Source organism: Oncorhynchus masou, chromosome 22, assembly GCF_036934945.1.
Source record: "Oncorhynchus masou masou isolate Uvic2021 chromosome 22, UVic_Omas_1.1, whole genome shotgun sequence".
Classification (NCBI taxonomy): Eukaryota; Metazoa; Chordata; class Actinopteri; order Salmoniformes; family Salmonidae; genus Oncorhynchus; species Oncorhynchus masou.
This window is the reverse complement of record NC_088233.1, coordinates 32,916,546-32,937,340: the sequence shown is the minus strand read 5'-3', so window position 1 is coordinate 32,937,340 and position 20,795 is coordinate 32,916,546. Positions and strand designations below refer to the sequence as shown.

The following is a 20,795-nucleotide window of genomic DNA, read 5'->3' as shown; positions in this document are numbered from 1 at the left end:
GAAAGGCTGAGCATCTCAATCTAATAGTCAAAACCAGCTAGACAAACAGGCATTTCTGTGACAATGGCTTGCTGATGTTGTTGTGTTTATGATCTGCCTCCGCCCCCTCTTATTCCCTTGTCCCTCCCCTCCCCTGACCGGGAAAAAAATCCCCTTTTTAATCAGCGTCGACAAGGTCTGACCCAGATTGCCTTGAGAAGGTCGCACGATGACGGGTGTACTGAGGCCACAGTGATTGGAGAAAGAGAGGGAGATGAGGAGGTTATGATGACCACCCTCTGCCTAGTCCAACACACATCCACTCTACCTTCCCTAAGCATTCAGACAAACAGATAGCCCAGGCTATACAGTAGCAGGGTTCAGATTGGTACAGGAGGTGCCGGGCCGGGCCGGAGAGGGGTGGGGTAATTTGGGAGGGGCAGTGTCTCTGGGTGGGCAGTGGACCAGGCCACTGGCCCTACTCTCCGGTGCTGCAGATGGCGGGCTGTACTGTATGGTGAGTGATATGTTGAGAGGCAGGCCACGGGCGGCAGGCAGCACACTGCTCTGGTGTTACCATGTTAAGGCCTCCCTCTGGGGCTCTGGGCCACGTTTGTTATCCAACACTGATCCACTTCATCCAGAGGTCTGACATATTTTGAGGCTTCCAAACTCAACCTTCACTTCCCTCTCTGGTGAGCCCAGCTGGAAGGAGCAGATGCAGATGCACAATGCTCATCTGGCAAGCCTAGCGCCCATGAGCCACACTGCAGCTTCTAGGCTGGGTAATGTGCTCAACATTCTTAGAGGTCCACACTCTCCAAAACAGAGCTAAACCAAGGCACATGGACTGCAGCATGTCTGGTCCAGCTCTGCCCTCTGCTCTGATGAAACTACCCTGCCAAAGCACACACATAGGTCAGTGCTCATGGTTGCAGAGACCCTGTTAACACCAGTGCAGCAACATTCTCTAGTCAGTTAACTGTAACACTTCCTGGTTGACTCCAACGCAAATGATAGGAGCATTAGCAAGAACTACGAGGGAGATGACAGTATCTGGCACATAGACAACTCTTTAGAGCATAATTCTCAGAACTGATAAAGGACATGCTCAGCTTTTAGATACATCGCCACAAGCATTGGCGATAAAGGTGCTGTATTATATTGGCATCAATAAAGATACTGTAAAATACTTGAATAAAGAAACCATATAGCTCTTATCCATCACCTTTAGCTAAAGTTTCCACAGAGCACTGAGACATCACTGTTTGGGTGACAAGTTTATGCCCTCATTTGTCATTTATTCATGGCCACTCAGAAAGTATAGCCTTCACACAATGTGGTGTCATATCGGGGTCAACATGCTCAAACAGCACACAAAGGAATTTAGTGACACCATATGATATTTAACTAAGAGCAGCCAAACCAGACACATAACAACAGAGTTGTGCCATGGACAGCAGTAATGACTAGCTAGTATAACCATAGTGTTGGACAACTGAAGGATAACATGAGGAATGCCCAAATGGAAGTTGCTACAAACTACATTAGCCTGTTCCTGCTTCACTGATATAGAGTACAGGAGATGACTCACTAGCACTGCATTGCATTTGTTTTGCTACATCAGCAGACAGCATTGATAAATGCTATCATTAAGTTTAAATAACGACAGGAGATTATAATGGAGTTATCCGCCCACTATAATTTTATTACGACTCTTAATAATGGCTATCACTTATCAATCAGTGTGGTACAGGTTGCCATTTACCAGACGGCATGCTCTTTTGGGTACAAGGTCTCCTGCATCTAATTGCATTAAACACATTATGTGATTTCTTTCCATGATTAGATTTTCCAATGCATATGTAGCTGTATTTCACTGCACTATCCAGACATGCTAGCTTGTTGTTGAGCAGTTAGATCCAATTGACACGGCTCAGTAAGGCCACTGTACTCTGACAAATGGTGTATAGCTACTATAGCGGTGCCTCTGAAGCATCCAGGGAGTTACGCTGCCAAGCAAGTGATACCAGGCCTGCTGTCAGGCAAGTGGAGGGGCAGGTCCACACAACACAATGATGAAGAGAGCTTCTCTGCTGCCTTAATGAATCCATGTTGTTTATGGTGTTGCTAGGGCACACTCAGCTTGAAGTTTATCACAGAGATGGAAAAACACATTTAGAATCTAATCCTTCAAGATGACATTACAGTGCTGAGTTTAAGGAGCTTATAAACACACCTTGCTGAAGCCACTGTTTGGAGTCAGAACATTTTTGCAGAATGTTGATTGGTCTCTCGAAGGATATATGTCACTGTAACAACTACAGAAGACTCCTTACAGAACCAAAGCTGAAGTGTCCATTCTGCCCTGCCTTTCTAAAGTCTTCGAAAGCCAAGTGAACAAACAGATCACCGACCATTTGGAATCCCACCGTACCTTCTCCGCTATGCAATCAAGTCTCCGAGCCGGTCACCGGTGCACCTCAGACATGCTCAAGGTCCTAAAAAAAACTGTCTATCCTACCGATCTAAATTGTAATTACATCGCCACTATTTGCCTATTTATTGCCTTACCTCCTTACTCCATTTGCACACACTGTATACAGATTTTTCTATTGTGTTACTGACTGTACATTTGTTTATCCCATGTGACATGAATTTGCATTTAAATAAATGTTTGTTTTAAATTGTTTTGTATATGGACCACATGTTATGAGATTATTATTAATAATAGTAATATAATACGTTTACATGTTGTTTTTGTCACACTGCATTGCTTTATCTTGGCCAGGTCGCAGTTGTAAATGAGAACTTGTTCTCAACTGACCTACCTGGTTAAATAAAGGTGAAATAAAGAAAATAAAAAAACAGAGCTAATGTAGGTTGATGTATGGTAAAATGTGGTTGATGTTGATATTGTAAATATCTTTTGTAAAAAACTTTACAAAAGAATTAGGGGCATACTTATTTCACTGTACAGCCTTACCTATGGATTGTGGCTCAATGACATGGGGTATCAGTCTACACAGAGAACATTAGCATCGTAGCTCTTATTGCAGGACTCTGAAACAACTGTGAATTGAGCCACATTTATTGTCAACCTATGTGTATTGAACACTATTCCAGAGGAAAAACAATACGGTGTGGATGTTTTGGAGTCTAATAACCCTGAGAAGGAATTTGGGAAAAAATATCTTGGGTATTGAGTAGACTGTTACCCCATTTCTTTGATCCCCAATCCTTAGGTAAAACTGTACAATGCGATATGAATGTCAATACACACAATAGGCTGACTGGGGAGGTGATTTCACACAGTCACATGATAAGAGCTACAGCGCTAATATTTGCTTAAACTCTTCACAGTTGTGTTCTGTGGGTGTCACCGAGTAGACTAATACCTCATTTCATTGCTTCACATTCCAACCTTGTTTAACATCATCTAGTCTAAATACGGCATGATTCCACCAATTGTAATCTTCTGCATCACTTTCAAATAGGTACTTTTATTTTGAAGACAAACCCGCAAATTCCACTATTGTCTTTAATCCTTATTGTGGCTAGCTTCACAACACATAACCTGCTCAAGTCGAGCCACATTAGCCAGATGAAGCAAGCTGGCTGCTTATAACGTTAGCTTTGGGCAACAGGGTTAGCTGGCTAGCTATTTATATTCATGAACTGAAGTTCAATTTCAATAGGGGAACAACAACTGGCTACCTAGCTAATACTTACTCACAATGACTCCTAAATCATTGCTAAGAATAGTGAAAATGACTGCAGTTTCTACTGGTCATAGTTTTCAGGCTGGTTGTATTGGTACTAGCTAGGTACCAAGCTAAAGCTAGCTAGCTACCCCAGAATTTGCAGTTGAACAAATAATGATTTATTACCAATGCGGTATTGTAAACACATCTTTGTGGCCAGTGTTTGCTTGTTTGCAGACTTTTTTGTACAGCTTTGACACTGCTACTGATAGTAGTGGTGGAGCTTGGTTTGCACGTACAAATTCAGATCACACAACATTCTAGAATAGAAGTGTTATTTGACGTGTCTTTTTTGACACGCAAAGACCCAAATGGCATTCCATAGTATGTTGTGAAGCTAATAGCAGTGACGCAATTATTAAGGAGCTCCGGTAGGGTACAAAAGCGTGCTTGGTAACGTTAGTGTGTACCGGTGCTCGATCAGTCGCGAAAGTCAACATTACCGACGACAGAGAACGGTTGATTGTCAAGGGCAATGAATTCCATTATCTTGGTGTTAATGGATTTCGTCTTTGAGTTGTCTCGCTGAAATTTACTCTTTCAAATGACTGCTCGACTTGAATGTTCGATCCACACAGCAGACATTGTGGGCTAGGTTAGGAATGCTGTGTTGCAGGTGTAGCGCCAAATGTTACGTAGCGTCATTACGTCATGTACCAACGTTATATAGGTATGCACATCAGCATTGACATCGTTTTTTCACATCGGCGTTAAACTAGACATCGGGTTGATAAAAATGTTGGCATTTTTAGCTAATATCGGCCAAATCTGATATTGTGCATGTTAAATAAAACAAAAACCTCTCTTGTCTTCATAATGATCATCATACAGTATGTAAGCATGTTCTTTTTTCTCTTTGGGCATGTCTTGAAGTGACTTATCCCAGGACTTTTTGAAGTAAAGGTCTTGAGTTTTAGTTTAAGAAACAGTAATGTAAGGGGCTACTGTGGGAGTGTCTGCCAGTAAGCACAGGCAAATTGCTTTAGTCTGCAAAACTGTTCAGGTAAGAATCGCATATTTGTGCCTTTCCAAAGGAGTGGGCACTTGTCTTGTCTCTGGCCATAATAAAAAAAGAAGGATTTTTGTGTGTTCCCCCTCAGTAGCTAGTCTGTCATATATAGTTTGGATTGACTTTATGACAGATCCCAGGGTGTGTGTGTGTGTGTGTGTGTGTGTGTGTGTGTGTGTGTGTGTGTGTGTGTGTGTGTGTGTGTGTGTGTGTGTGTGTGTGTGCGTGTGCGTGCACGCAACCTGTGCCTGCACAGCTTTGTGTTGGCCAGGGAGAGACTGGAGTACTTTATACGCTGGAACATACAGAGCATTCTTCCCTTCTCCTGCTCCGCTCTGCTGGGACCTCAGACTGTTGCCGTCAGTACATGAAGCCTCAAAGTTTAACACCAGAGTGCTGATAAATGGAATTGCATTTCAAAAGGCCACATCTCTGATAGACGCTTCTGTTCAAATCTTTTTTCACTCTTCCTATCTTTATCAATGACAATGCAGGAAGCACTCATTTAAAATAAAAAAGATCTAGGCCTGATCATTCTATTATGGCCTCTCCCCACATCGAGGAAAACATTTCTGAAACCTGTGAAGTTAATATGACATTAAATTAGCTGATGCAGAGCAGTACTAACAATTTTCCAATTTGAGCCGATCATAATCACTTAATACATTGACCCTGAATAAATAAATGTGATCATTTCAGTCTGTAGATAGGTCCTCTCATGTTACAGGAGACTACCCAGGCTTGAAAAAGCCTTAAAAGCAGTGAGAGTTGGATGGGTAGGGTTAAGGCCTAATGGTTTTTAGAGGGAGCATTATTGCTGAACAACTGTATATGTATGTGCTGTATGGTTTTGCAACCTCAGGCTCTGTGGGAAGAGCCATAATTAAAACTATATGGTGAAAGAGCAGTGGGAATGGAGGGAGATCGTGTTGACTAACTCTAATCATATTTGCTCCCTTCGGCCCAATTGAGTGCCTGCGTCTAGACATGGAAAACAAGATAATCTCGTAAAACACAGTGTTTATCCGCAGCACCACTTTTAACATCAAGTCGTGATGGAAGCAATTTCACCCCTACCTAGACTAATCGTTTCAACCCTTAGTATTGCATTTGAGGAAAATAGTACAATGTTCAGCGCTCAACATGATTGGATCCACAAGTTCAACAGTGACAGATCCCAAAACTGAAAGTAAAACCAACTGGATTAGCAGTGGTCAGACTCTAACCTTAAAGCAGGCCTACTTCTCTTGAAAAGTCAGGCAGTTTTGAGAACACTCTGTAAGTGCTGCTATTTAAAAAAAATGCCAACATCGTTTCAATCCGTTTTATCTGCCGATTAGTACTATAAGTCCTGCCTGGCAGGGAGAGACAGCCCCAGTCCTTCTGCCCAGGCCAGCCCTGTCTCCGAGTCAGTAGGAGCTGTTTTTCACATGTGGTATGCATGTGCAGTCGGGCTGCTCAGACACACCTCAGGGCTAGCTGGTTAGCATTCCTGCCTCACTCTGTAATTATGGCTTCACTCCTACAGACCACTGCACTCTCTGCTCCTCTCTTCTCCACAGCCCACTCTCACATATTCACAGGTCTTCCACTGATGTCATACTGCCATTTCCTGAACAGTTTATACCACTGGCTAATTAAAATAATATGCATGAGGCTATAGGCAGCATCTGCCATCATCTTCAACAACAAAAGCTTGTGATGATGGTCATTTAGAAATGAACATATCACAGCAGAACATAAATCGGAGCAGAGACTTCTACCAACGGTGTGATAGTAGTAGTATATTAGTCTAATCACCACAGTCTCACCTCACACCCTGGGTCTCACTGCATTATACAATGAGCTGCAGATGAATATTCATGCCTCCTGACACATTGATGTACAGTATGAACCTGGTTGTGTCAGAGTGAGAACACAGAGATACATTTCACAAGCAGTGTTCAAATAGCCCATACGTCTTCATCACCCATCACAAGGATCATATTGTATACTGTAGTTCTGCTCTCTATTTCTGCAGGAGTCCCATTGTCACTCATTGCTCTCTGACTGCCTATAGGCCAACTACCACTTCTTCCTCCTCTGTCAACTGCTTATGCCTTTTAAATACACCGTACTGGTCCATCCATTTTATGGACAGTATGTGAGGCTGTTATTTCAGGTTATCCTTACAGCAGTGATGCATAGTAGTGAAATACAAAGAGTCAAATCTCCCATAGCGAGCATGTAGTGGAATTATTCAGGCCGGGCAGACGAAAAACAGACAGACCCCTTACGGCAGGGTAGCATAGTGGGGCGGCAGGGTAGCATAGTGGTTAGAGTGTTGGACTAGTAACCGGAAGGTTGGAAGCTCAAACCCCCGAGCTGACAAGGTACAAATCTGTTGTTCTGCCCCTGAACAGGCAGTTAACCCACTGTTCATAGGCTGTCATTGAAAATAAGAATTTGTTCTTAACTGACTTGCCTAGTTAAATGAAGGTTAAAACAATTTTAACGGAAAAACCACATGAATTTCACATGAAGTGTTCCAAAATCACTTTTGTACATGATTTCATGTGAAATTATGTGATTTCTCTGTAAGGGACAGACTGACGGCAGACTAGGAAGCTAAAGGGTAATCACTATGCTGACAGTGTCTGTTTTAAAACACAAAAAATATTGCAAAACACAACTTAAGTACAACTTTATCTGATTACTGTCACAATGTGTACAACCCCTGCATATTATGTTTCATGAATAATCATACAATACATTCATAGCCACAGGAGGATGTTGTAGGGGTGCAGCAAATTGTTTTTTTTGGGGGAGGGCTATATATGCCCGCGGTACAGACAGCTATATCAGGCCGCTAATACAGGAATAGTAAAGGCTCAGTGCACTTCTTTTGTGGAAAAAAATGTTTCTCTCAAAAATACATAAATAGATTTTTTATGGGGGTGCTACAGCAAATCAATCTTACAGAGATTCAGACAATCTCCTCCATTCATGCTGTTACCAGCACATGATATGCCAGCAGAATGGGGATTAGGATGATCAGCTGAGCACATGCTCCCAACTCAATGCCACATTGTTCTCTGATGCTCACCGCTTGTTTTCCTCCAACTCTCCTTGCAGCTTATGAGGAGAACCGCACCAAATCTCCCTCTATGCCTGCCAAACTTTAATCAGTCCACTTCCTACTGTACAGTGCTAACAAGGCACTGCAGTTGTGCCTTACGTCAAAGCTGTTCTGTGCTTGTTTGCTTCTGTCGCTTCTAAACAAAGCAGAGCACATTGTGAAAAATAGCTAGGACTAAGAATGAAAGTTGGGGAGGTGCAATTGAAGTCGGAAGTTTACATACACTTTTGTTGGAGTCATTACAACTTGTTTTTAAACCACTCCACAAATTTCTTGTTAACAAACTATAGATTTGGCAAGTCGGGTAGGACATCTGCTTTGTGCATGACACAAGTAATTTTTCCAACAATTGTTTACAGACAGATTATTTCAGTTATAATTCACTGTATCACAATTCCAGTGGGTCAGAAGTTTACATACACTAAGTTGACTGTGCATTTAAACAGCTTGGACAATTCCAGAAAATTATGGCTTTGGAAGCTTCTGATAGGCTAATTGACATCATTTGAGTCAATTGGAGGTGTACCTGTGGATGTATTTCAAGGCCGTGCTTCAAACTCAGTGCCTCTTTGCTTGACATCATGGGAAAATCTAAAGAAATCAACCAAGACCTCAGAAAAATAATTTTAAACCTGATTAAAAAGTTCATCCTTGGGATCAATTTCCAAACGCCTGAAGGTACCACGTTCATCTGTACAAACAATAGTACCAAGTATTAACACCATGGGACCACACAACCGTCATACCGCTCAGGAAGGAGACTGTCTCCTGGAGATGAATGTACTTTGGTGCGAAAAGTGCAAATCAATCCCAGAACAACATCAAAGGACCTTGTGAAGATGCTGGAGGAAACAGGTACAAAAGTATCTATATCCACAGTAAAACACGTCCTATATCGACATAACCTGAAAGGCCACTCAGCAAGGAAGAAGCCACTGCTCCAAAACAGCCATAAAAAAAGCCAGACTACGATTTGCAACTGCACATGGGCACAAAGATCGTACTTTTTGGAGAAAAGAACACATCCCAACCGTGAAGCACAGGGGTGGCAGCATCATGTGGGGGTGCTTTGATGCAGGCAGGACTGGTGCACTTCACAAAATAGATTGCATCATGAGAAGGAAAATTATGTGGATATAGTGAAGCAACATCTCAAGGTGTATGTAAACTTCCGACTTCAACTGTATTTGCTGTTGGCCTGAGAATATACAAGACACTGAAGGCCTTTGGTTTGAGTTTGACCGACACATCAGTGTTACACTACCAAATGTCTTCCATATTACTAATGTTGCAAATATATCAGGAAGGACCTTGTCTCCCAATCAGCCATTCTCACATTCTGTGGTGCTGCTTCGATATCAACCAAGGCCATGCATGTAGCAGCTGATTCATCAAGCCACGTCTCCTCTATCCCATCGAAGGCTAATGTGCATCCATGGACACCACGTTACGGCCTTTATCAAACTAGGAAACCTGGCTGCTTTAATCTGGATTTGTGGCTTTATCTACCAATATAACAATGCTCTCTCTCTCATTATCAGCAAAAAACAAAGAAGAAAGAGCACATGTTGCACGGAAATGTCCAATTATCCCTCAACGATATCTCTTTGTAACCTTGACAACTCTAGGTCTTTAAAGCGAGTTGCAATCATAGACATGATTTTTGCTTCATCTCGACTTGTGAGATGACTGTGAATTATCTCTACAGGTGGTCTTCCTCTGGCAGCAGATATTAACCAGCGGCCAGCATCTAGCCTAAAGGCTGTGATGTCATGTAACATGCCCTGTGTACGCCCTTCAGTCAATCAGAATAAATAGTTAACAAAGGTATGGCGTGTAAACACAGCAACACAGTCATGACAAGGGCACGACAACACCTCTTCCAACTTGTAAAGATTTTACATGGGCCCTCAGATCCTCAAAAAGTTCTACAGCTGCACTATAAAGAGCATTTTGACCTGCTGCATCACCGCTTGGTATGGCAACTACTCGGCATCTGACCATAAGACTCTACAGCGGGTAGTGCGCACGTCCCAGTACATCACTGGGGCAAAGTTTCCTGCCATCCAGGACCACTATACCAGGCGGTGTCAGAAGAAGGCCCTACAGATTGTCAAAGACTCCAGCCACCCAAGTCATAGACTGTTTTCTCTGCTATCGCACGGCAAGCGGTACCAGAGCTTAAAGTCTGGGACTAAAAGGCTCCAAGCCATAAGACTGATAAACAGTTAACCCCTTTTTTTTGCACTGACATTCTTGCACCGACTCTACCCACACACACACACACACACACACAAACTACATATGCTCACACACACAAATCACACACACACACACATGCATATTGACGCCGTACACACTCACAGATAGACATACTTTTAAACGCTGCTGCTACTCTGTTTATTATCTATCCTGATGTACATTATCTATCCTACATGTACATAATTATCTATCCTACATGTACATAATACCTCAATTAACTCAACTACCTCACACCCCTTCATATTGACTCGGTACCGGTACACCTTGTATATAGCCTCATTATTGTTTTTTTATTGTGTTACTATTTCCTTTTTTGTTGTATTTTTATTTTCTTACTATTTAAGTCTGCAATAATGGAAAAGGGCTCGTAAGTAAGCATTTCACAGTAAATTCCACACCTGTTGTATACGACACATATGACAAATACAATATTGATTTGATTTAATTGTGGTTATACAAGGGGGGCTCATGACACACATATACTGAATGCTCAATGTGCAAGGCAGAACAACATTAGGGTGTTGTCAATACAATGGCCTTTACAATCAGCAGAGCAAATACGTCAGAGCCACACAACCCTTAATTTTGAGAAGTTTGTTGGGATGACTGACCACAGTATATCTTACCAAACATCAGTGAAATATATTCAAAGATGCAGTAAGGCACTGCAAAGAGACAGTATCCTCAGGGTACATTCGCAAACAATCATCTGCTATTTAAGGTTAGCTCAGAAAGTGCTTTGAATACACTGTTAAACCTTGAAACGCTAAGTCAGCAGTTGGTCAAATACCTGTGTAAGAGCGCAAGCCAGCTGAGTGGAGACATTTTGTACTTTTATGCTCCTGTTTCATCCCAGGCATCTGCACTTGACTGTGACTCCAGCACAAATGTAATGGAGATAATAAACCCCTCACAGATCTGCTCACCTGGCAGTCACATGGGCCAGATTGTGCTTGGGGACAAAAGAAAGACTGAGCACAACACAGAGAATACATTCATGCTGTATTGACTCAAAGGCAGGGCTGTGTACACACTGCACCTTCCGGCAGTGATCAGAAGACAAACACAACCACTGTTTGTCCTCCCACCATACAGATGGGACAATTTGGGTAGTCTTATGAACCCATTGGCACTGGAACAAATAGATTGTGAAATGCTAGTGTGATAACAATCTCCTTCTCTTAAATATTATTTTAATATAAAACAGCTATATGGCATTTAGCAGACACTTCTATCCAAAGAAACTTACAGTTATGGAATCAAACACACTATCCTGGCGTTGCAAGAGCCATGCTCTACCAGCTGAGCTACAGGGGAGCACACTCAAATACAGAAAAAAATAGAATATATTGCAGTGAAATGTCCAATTATCCCTCAAAGATGTCTCTGTCACCTTGACAAAGATCTCATTGTGTCATTGTGATCCTCCATTTATATTTAACTTTAAGGTTAAACTGTAAGGTTAAACTGTAAAGTTAAATAGAAATGGAGGCTCACAATGATACAATGAGATTCTTCCCTCCTGGACCTTTATTAAATCTCAATGGTCCACCTTTTCTGTTTTATTTCCTCATTAAAATGACATGTGTGAAGTGGTCTCAGTGTGTAGTAAATCTAGTTTATAGTGTATTAACATATCCTGTAGTGTAGCAACGTATTCCCATAGTGTATTAATGCATCTAACTAACTTACCTATATACAGAGAGGAGTCTTTCCTCTTCACATGGTCATCTATGTAGGACACACCCAGGGGCTGAACTGGGGTGGCTCCAATCCCCAGCAGCATCTGGGCCCCAATCAGCAGCAGGTACATCATGTTGGTGTTTGCCTTGTTGGAACACAACTCCTCTATATATTGCCCACCATTCCTGGTACTGTTGGCGCACCCATTCCTGCCCACCTCAGTCCTCCATGTCTGCCCTGGCTTGTGCTCGTATTGTTTGGTTAGAAACTCTGGCAGTGCTGACAGAAGAGCTCCTAGCGCCATGACGATACCCCCACAGCCAATCAACCTTGGCCGGTTTGCTTTGGCCCCGAAGTAGCTGACGAATAGGATAAGAGCTAGATTGCCAATCTCAAAGCTGCTGGCGATCACACCCACATCGGCACTTTGGAGGTTGAATCGTCGCTCCAGGGTGGTCAGGACACTCACCTGAGAAAGCAACAGCAGAGGAAATATGTTGCTCATAAACGGCAATCATAACTAACTTCCCATAACTGATTAACTTCGTAAATGACAGGGTATCATCATTACGATGCTAAAATATTACCAGGCTTAAAGCCTAATTGTTTTCTCACTAGCTAAGAAGTATGTAATTGAGAGGAAAATGGGGGAAAAGACCTAGCTTACAAACAGCAATTAAATAAATACGGCATGGATCATGGTTATTGTTTTACCACAAGAATCACTTGCAACATTTGATGCAGTTCAATGAATGGCCTTTGGTATACTGAATCACATCTCAGATGGGTGCAGTATTTTACAATTACCATTGAAAACCAAGTAACCAAGACTGTAATTTTCATCATAGGTACACTTCAACTATGACAGACAAAATTAGAAAAAAAATCCAGAAAATCACTTTGTAGGATTTTTTATGAATTTATTTGCAAATTATGGTGGAAAATAAATATTTGGTCAATAACAAAAGTTTATCTGAATACTTTGTTGGCAATGACAGAGGTCAAAGGTTTTCTGTAAGTCTTCACAAGGTTTTCACACACTGTTGCTGGTATTTTGGCCCATTCCTCCATGCAGATCACCTCTAGAGTAATGATGTTTTGGGGCTGTTGCTGGGCAACACGGACTTTCAGCTCCCTCCAAAGATTTTCTATGGGGTTGAGATCTGGAGACTGGCTAGGCCACTCCAGCACCTTGAAATGCTTCTTACGAAGCCACTCCTTCGTTGCGCGGGCGGTGTGTTTGGGATCATTGTCATGCTGAAAGACCCAGCCACGTTTCATCTTCAATGCCCTTGCTGATGGAAGGAGGTTTTCACACAAAATCTCACGATACATGGCCCCATTCATTCTTTCCTTTACACGGATCAGTCGTCCTGGTCCCTTTGCAGAAAAACAGACCCAAAGCATGATGTTTCCACCACCATGCTTCGCAGTAGGTATGGTGTTCTTTGGATGCAACTCAGCATTCTTTGTCCTCCAAACACGACAAGTTGAGTTTTTACCAAAAAGTTCTATTATGGTTTCATCTAACCATATGCCATTCTCCCAATCTTCTTCTGGATCATCCAAATGCTCTCTAGCAAACTTCAGACGGCCCTGGACATGTACTGGCTTAAGCAGGGGGACACGTCTGGCACTGCAGGTTTTGAGTCCCTGGCGGCATAGTGTGTTACTGATGGTAGGCTTTGTTACTTTGGTCCCAGCTCTCTGCATTGTCATTCACTAGGTCCCCCCGTGTGGTTTTGGGATTTTTGCTCACCATTCTTGTGATCATTTTGACCCCACGGGGTGAGATCTTGCTTGGAGCCCCAGATCGAGGGAGATTATCAGTGGTCTTGTATGTTTTCTATTTCCTAATAAATACTCCCACAGTTGATTTCTTCAAACCAAGCTGCTTACCTATTGCAGATTCAGTCTTCCCAGCCTGGTGCAGGTCTACAATTTTGTTTCTGTTGTCCTTTGACAGCTCTTTGGTCTTGGCCATAGTGGAGTTTGGAGTGTGACTGTTTGAGGTTGTGGACAGGTGTCTTTTATACTGATAACAAGTTCAAACAGGTGCCATTAATACAGGTAACGAGTGGAGGACAGAGGAGCCTCTTAAAGAATAAGTTACAGGTCTGTGAGAGCCAGAAATCTTGTTTGTAGGTGACCAAATATCTATTTTCCACCAATTCATTAAAAATCCTACAATGTGATTTTCTGGATTTGTTTTCCTCATTTTGTATGTCATAGTTGAAGTGTACCTATGATGAAAATTACAGGCCTCTCATCTTTTTAAGTGAGAGAACTTGCACAATTGGTGGCTGACAAAATACTTTTTTGCCCCACTGTATAAGACAAATGACATGTTTCTATAGTAAACATCTCTGAAAGATGTGATTTTCCCAAATGAAATACAAAATAATCACATAAAACTCTAGATATTGGAATTGTAAGGATTAACATGCCAAGGGGTTCCCAAACTTCAGGTACCTGTACATGCAAATGAGAAAAAATGTGATATTGTTTGCACGGTGGAATTGTGAATTAAGTTGCATGCAAGAGGGTTTAGAGAAATATGACATGGCTATGAAAATACCATGTTATTGAGGTTGTGCCCTTTTAAATAATAATTTTCCTTTGGATATACTGACTCACAATGAGACCTCTTTCAGATGTTTCTCATTGTGCTCTGAGTAAAATCCTCTCTCTGCCAAGATGGAGCCCTGTTTTTGATTAGCTGGGCACTGCATCACTTACTCGCATGGCTTTATGGAAAGTGCATCCTCCCCAAACGCTCTCTCTCTCTCCCTCTCTCTGAGTTAATGGTGCAGCATTTAACGCAAGTAAAAGATAAGAGCATAACACTGTCTCTGGATGGAAGTTGGGGCAGCAGGGGATTTTGCCTCCCTCTGCCATTGTTGGTAAAATACATGGAAGTCAGACATCATGGAATGCATTTCAGTTCATCAGATAGGATCCTAAGTATAACGATCCTAACTACGTATAATGATTAAATTGATCATTTAATTTACATTTTTTTCATGTGATATGTAGACTTACCAAACCCCATTTGTAACTGCTATGAAGGCAAGTTTTTGTAAGACACTGATTTCCATGACATCTTGAATGTTAAAGACCAACTTCACAGAGGCTCAGGAGGACTATATATAGTTTGATAGCAATGACCTTGGTAAATCTGGCCAGTCTTCTGTTTTTGGTACACCGGTTGCCTCCTAGATGGTGATACGGAACACCCACAACTAATAGGGAAAAAAGATTCTTAAAGAACATAAGACCAACCACCCACACCTTTTTATCAACACTGTACAGGCTACAATGATGCAAAGGAACACCAAGGCCAGACTGAAACAGAAATGCATGGAATACACACAAACGCTCTACCATAAAGAATTTGGAAAATTACCCAAAAGCCCCGTTTCCATTGGCCAATTGGAGTCAACCTGGGTGGGCTGGCCTTTGTGGGCAATCTCAAATTGGGTTTCCACCTCCAGAAATTACAAATGTTGTCATGTTGCTAGGTAGCCGTGACTGTGAAGATGTTGAAGAATTTTTATTCACCCTCACCATGCTGTAACTAACATTACCCCATACTCCTGCCACTGCCAGCCAGACTCAGAGCCATGAAGTTAGCAAAAATGTTTAGCTTGCTATGGCCTTGGGCTTTAGCTAGCTAGCTATCCAAGCAAACCAGATGACAGATTTGATATGATGTAGCTAGCTAGCTAGCTTTCACAACCTGGCCAGTTAAAAGTCCTACTAGCTAATGTTAGCTAGCTAGCTAGCTTTTTCAACTCCGATTTGCTGGCTAACGTTAGGTAACTAGCATTCGAGGGCTGACTGTTCTCATAAAAGTTTATTGTGCAGTACAAAAATGAATGAAGGAGCCAGCTATGGTGGTAATTTGTGCCATGTATGACTCAGTACTGCTTGACCATGTGCTAGGTAACAGCAACAAGCCAAGACGAGCTAGCTAAAGGTGGTGTCAGCATCCAGCTGTGATCAGCTGGTGGTTTCATAGTAATGGCGTCACCAACCTGAAATCTAATCGAGCTGGCATTAGTTGTGAAAATGGTCTGCGATGGTCCCAGTTTCCCCTGAATGGGCTCTAATTTGAGAATTCTATTTGAGCCAGCCCTAATTCCAAGTGCTAGTGGAAATGGGGCTTTGCTCTGCAGGAAGTACAATAGGCTGCCCCTTCTCAAAGAAGTGGATCCTCAGATGTATAAAATTAAATTGGTGAGTATTGTCAAGAGAGTTCATAAAAAAATATGTGGGTTTGCAATGTCTGGGAACCAACTGCTGAGCCATATCCCACCTGTCATATTTTCACAACGATTATCAAACTATTTTCGGATGTTTTCCAAAATGTCCTTGAAAGGGCATGGTCCTCTTCCATTCCCACAGTGATGTCCAACAGGCTAACATGCTAAATTAAGCTCCTCTTAGGAGCCGTGGGGACAGGAAAATAACAGCTAACTTAGAGAAGGATGCCATTGCCAGTAGGAAAAATGATCTTCTTCTCTCTGTGACTTTACAAAGTGATTACTTTAAATGGCAGGTGTGACTGAGAAATAACTATACTAATTCAACTACCTACACTTTGATTCAATTTGAACACGACCACAGGTTGGGCTTCTGAGTGGTGCAGCAGTCTAAGGCTCTGCATCTTAGTGCTAGAGGCGTCACTACAGACCCTAGTTGAATACCAGGCTGTATCACAACTGGCTGTAATTGGAAGTCCCATTGGGTGGCGCACAATTGGCCCAGCATCGTCCAAGTTAGGGTTTGGCCGGGGGAAGCTGTCATTGTAAATACGAATTTGTTCTTAACTGACTCGCCTAGTTAAATAAATATATATATACATTTTTTTTAAGTGTTATAAATTAATGTAGTGATGTCAGTCATCCTATGTACAAGGCCTATCAGCAGACACCAGCACAGACTCCCGAACCTCCACTTCACCACCACACCACAGCAGAGGAATGGCAGCAAAGGCCAAGCAGACCATATCATGTCATCTCTTGCCCAGACTAGACTCGAGCACCAGTGGGCCTGACAGCAGTGAGTTTAGAAGAGCACCCGTCCCCCAAATTCCATGTGTTGTATATGCACTCTGCCATCAAAGCATTTTACTAAAATATACTGCATTTCTAGACTCAATAATTGAAAATAAATATTTATAGTTAGGTCTATGTTATCTAAAAAGACTGTATACATTGCAGACAGATGAGTAACTCTAGCTACAGAAATCTAGTTAAGATACACCTGGAATCTTGAACTCAAAAGTAAACACAGTTAGTCAGGAAGGTTTGTTGTATTTATTGCAGCATGGTTACAATGCAAACTTGTCTGGCTGTGTTTTCATGGACAATGTGACCATTTAGCCTCAACATTACCTCACCTGTCCAGAATGAGAGGATGCAAGCCCCACACCCTTTTTTAACAAGCGGATGAGGCTTGTGTAAGCACGGTTTATGACATAACTACAGCCCTTTGCTAACTAAAACTGTTGAAGTGCGTCTCAGGTTCCTATGCTGTCTAGACGCCCTTTCAAAAGGGCAATTCAGTGTCTGCCAGAAGCCTTTACAGAACCCTGTCTAATTCCAAAATATTAGGTTTTGGCAAGTTGCAAGATTGGAGAGGGCGAGGTAGTAACACCAAACTTTAACTATAGCTTAACCTGAACGCATTAAAGTCTCACACTTAGTGTAGAATTAATATAATCAACTACTAATGTTGGGTTTGAAAATCGAATATATGCAGGGGAAATTATAAAGTACATAGACAGTTCAGCCTGTTTTGCAATGCGTAGATGGAGCACGTAACAGCAAACAAATTCACCACTGTCACCACAACATTCAACGTGGGCTGAAACCACAGAGTTCTGCTGAATTTCCGAGAACTAAAAACTTATGGTAGGTTTACACACCATTTCCAGATCATTGTCAAAATTAAACTAGGGAAGCTGAGAGTCAACCCCAACCCCATAGTGTTGAGAGTGATTGTCTATGCAGGTATGTGCACTGACTGTTTACACAGAGACTATGTTGCCTGGGAAAAAGTAAATTGTAAGCTGCTAATGTAGAGCAAGAGTATAGGCCATGACCCATGACTTCCAGGCTGGCTCCCTGGCTACCAGCACACACTTTAAGTTGCTTCACCCTATCATGTATACAACAATAGCTCTGACACAGGAGGACCTCAAATAAAGTCATGACATTGTCATCAGCTTGTCCTTGTAGCTGGTGCCTGGTTTCCAGCCCATGCAAATGGAGCAGGTGCCATGTGAAAGAGACTACCTGTGCTGACAGCGATAGAGCATGGCTGAAGGTCTGTTAATGCGCTTCCCTCTCAGATCCATAATTTGCTAATCTTTACTCACCAGTATAAAGTGTACCCGTATTAGTTAAATGTGGTTTAACCTTCTTTAGAATAACCTCCTGGAAAGTGTAGTTGAAAATATTTACATAGTCAAAGTGAGACAGGGCTTTAAATGGTAGTTATACTGTAGGTGTAAACATTCTAGCTAAGCTAAGCTATAAGTGCCTATGTATAAAAGCCATCAGAGTCCCCTGCAGCCACTGCTGCAGATGAGACATATTCCCGTTTCAACTACATTCAATTCAATGAGACATAACTAGACCAATTATCACACAGAGGAATCCTGATAGACCCATTCCTTCCACTGTGACCGGCGAGTCTGTACATAGCAGAGAGACACATCACAGAAAAATGTGTGCAATGTTCCATCCAAGTCAGAGAGAAAAGGTTGGAGACTACTGGTTGTAGGCCCAATTTGATGATAATGTTACTTGGTTCACAAGCAAGTAGAGTTAGAAAGTTAGTCCATCTAAATAGATTATTTTTTAAACCATGTTATAACAACATGTTATAAAAATAGAATAAAATAGATAGAAAAAAACGAAGTACCAATTACTTTGGAAAACATTCCTCTCAATAATTTGGGGTCATTAAACTTCATATCAAAGGCAGGAAGTGGTGAATTCTTGTTAATTGTACATTTGACTCAACAATCCAAGTCCACTCCTTACAGGGGAAATTCTGACTGGATACCAACATGCCTCATCCACATAGGCTACACTGTTCCCATGGTCAGGAGGAGGCTTTTGGTTCAGTGGCACAGAATAGATAACACGTTCCACTCCAAATAAGGTCAAAGCATTTCAGTTTACATCTTTGATTTCCCTGGGAAGTGGCACTAGCCCACCATACCACTTCGTGACTTAAAATGCCCTACTATAAACATCACCAAAACATCAACTGAATTTGAGAAGGGAGCATAGAAAATATTTCTGTAAGGAGGACCTATTAGGACTAAAACGATTTAAACGGTTCAAAAGAGTAGGCCTATAGCATATCAAAAGCATCAGGTGTGAACTTGAGATAAAATAGTTGAATAGGCTTGTCTGCTCTTCTTAAACAAGATAGCATTGCTTTCAAGCCTGGCACTCTGATAATACAGGTAGGGGCCTATAATTTCACTTATCCAGCTACACCAATAGATTGTGTTATTGCAGCATATTACATGTATATTACAGCTATATGGCCCATTTGCCGCATAAACTAACAAATCACCTGTAAATGGTTGTCCTCTACGGAATCACTGTTATTTTGGGTACTTGGATTATTTAGGTGCGGCATTAGGAGAACAAACCATCATTAACAGGTTTGTTTTGACAGAGGGAAAATAGGCTATGTTAGCTGTGGACATATGGACAAGGTTAAACTCCTCAACCAGACGAAAATTGGTTTCGAATTGAATATTGAGTTCACATGTTGGCTAGCCTGGCATGGGCACTGGCTACTGCGTATTTAAAACACCGGTGTATGTCAAGCCTGCTTTAAACCGGGTAAAACGTATCTCATTATGTCATAGCTGTTGCCCGTTTCATGACAGATAGCCTACTTTGCTTACATGCTCAGTACTGGCGCGGAGTTATAGCTAAGATAAAATGGCCCAAAGTATTAGAATTCATATGAAACCTGAGTCTGGAAAGATGTTCTCACGAGAGACATCACAGACGTAATGACACCGCTTAAACTGTTTCACTCACCAGGTAGGCTCCAACAGTGCCCTGTGCCAACATCAGGGCACATTCCGATATCAAAAATATCTTGATGTTTGAGAAGCATGAAGACTTTTTACGGGTACCCTCTCCTGTGCTCCTGTCCGAACCCCTCTGTTTTTTCACCTGCATCCTTTGGAGCCGCTACTTTGTATTACAGCGAGAAAATAAATCCAGAGGGTAACCGGCCCCTGTGTAGGCTACATTCAGCACGTGTCTGACGCACGGTCTCTGTCTATTTTCTCGTTCAACCTATGCTTTACATCTGACTAACTATTACAGTAAATATAAAGCCAGACTCCAAAGGGCTGCCCCTCCGCAAGCTCTAAACATTGCCACTTCGTCGAATAAGACACATGAACTCCACGACGATTTTCTCATATGCACACGAGAATGAGAGACGCCAGGTTTTCTCTCAAATAGCATTTTTTCAGAATCTTGACGTTCGTTCCCGAATGTTAAGCATAACAATGCGTAGATTCTAAAAACAATCGATAAGAATCTTGCCACGCAGTCGCTGCTCCACCTTTACTTGGCATGGCCTTTGGTCATGTAGCCTGTTATACAGTATTTAAGCATGCACTCACTCACTCCCTCCACCACAACTTGTGTAGCCTATGTTCCGACTCTGCGCCTCATCCAACCACTGACAGCCCTACAGTGGCACTGTGGAGCATGCACCAAATTCTGGGTTGCAACATGGTCTCAGAGCATTTAGTATTATTCCGTATGTAAATCCGAGATACTTTGGTTAGTATTCCATGTTACGTGTAGTATGGTATGTATTCATTTGTGGATGTCCATCACCCATTTTTTATTATATGTTACGAATTACAATTCGTATTAAGTTATGTTACGAATTGAAAAACGTATGATATATTACGAATTCT

At 41.9% G+C, this 20,795-nt stretch overlaps 1 protein-coding gene across 2 annotated transcripts in view; it reads right to left on the bottom strand.

Annotated features, from left to right (window-relative positions):
- Window positions 1–20,572, bottom strand: part of LOC135509355 (solute carrier organic anion transporter family member 3A1-like) — a 68,872-nt gene extending 48,300 nt beyond the window's left edge. For both annotated transcript variants that reach the window (XM_064929951.1, XM_064929952.1), the window contains exons 1-2: window positions 19,894–20,572; window positions 11,825–12,284 (exon numbers count right to left, since the gene is read on the bottom strand). In XM_064929951.1, coding sequence (XP_064786023.1) covers window positions 11,825–12,284; window positions 19,894–20,037 — 604 coding nt within the window. In that variant the 5' untranslated portion in view covers window positions 20,038–20,572. The remainder of the gene's footprint in view (window positions 1–11,824; window positions 12,285–19,893) is intronic.
- Between the last annotated feature and the right edge of the window lie 223 nt (window positions 20,573–20,795).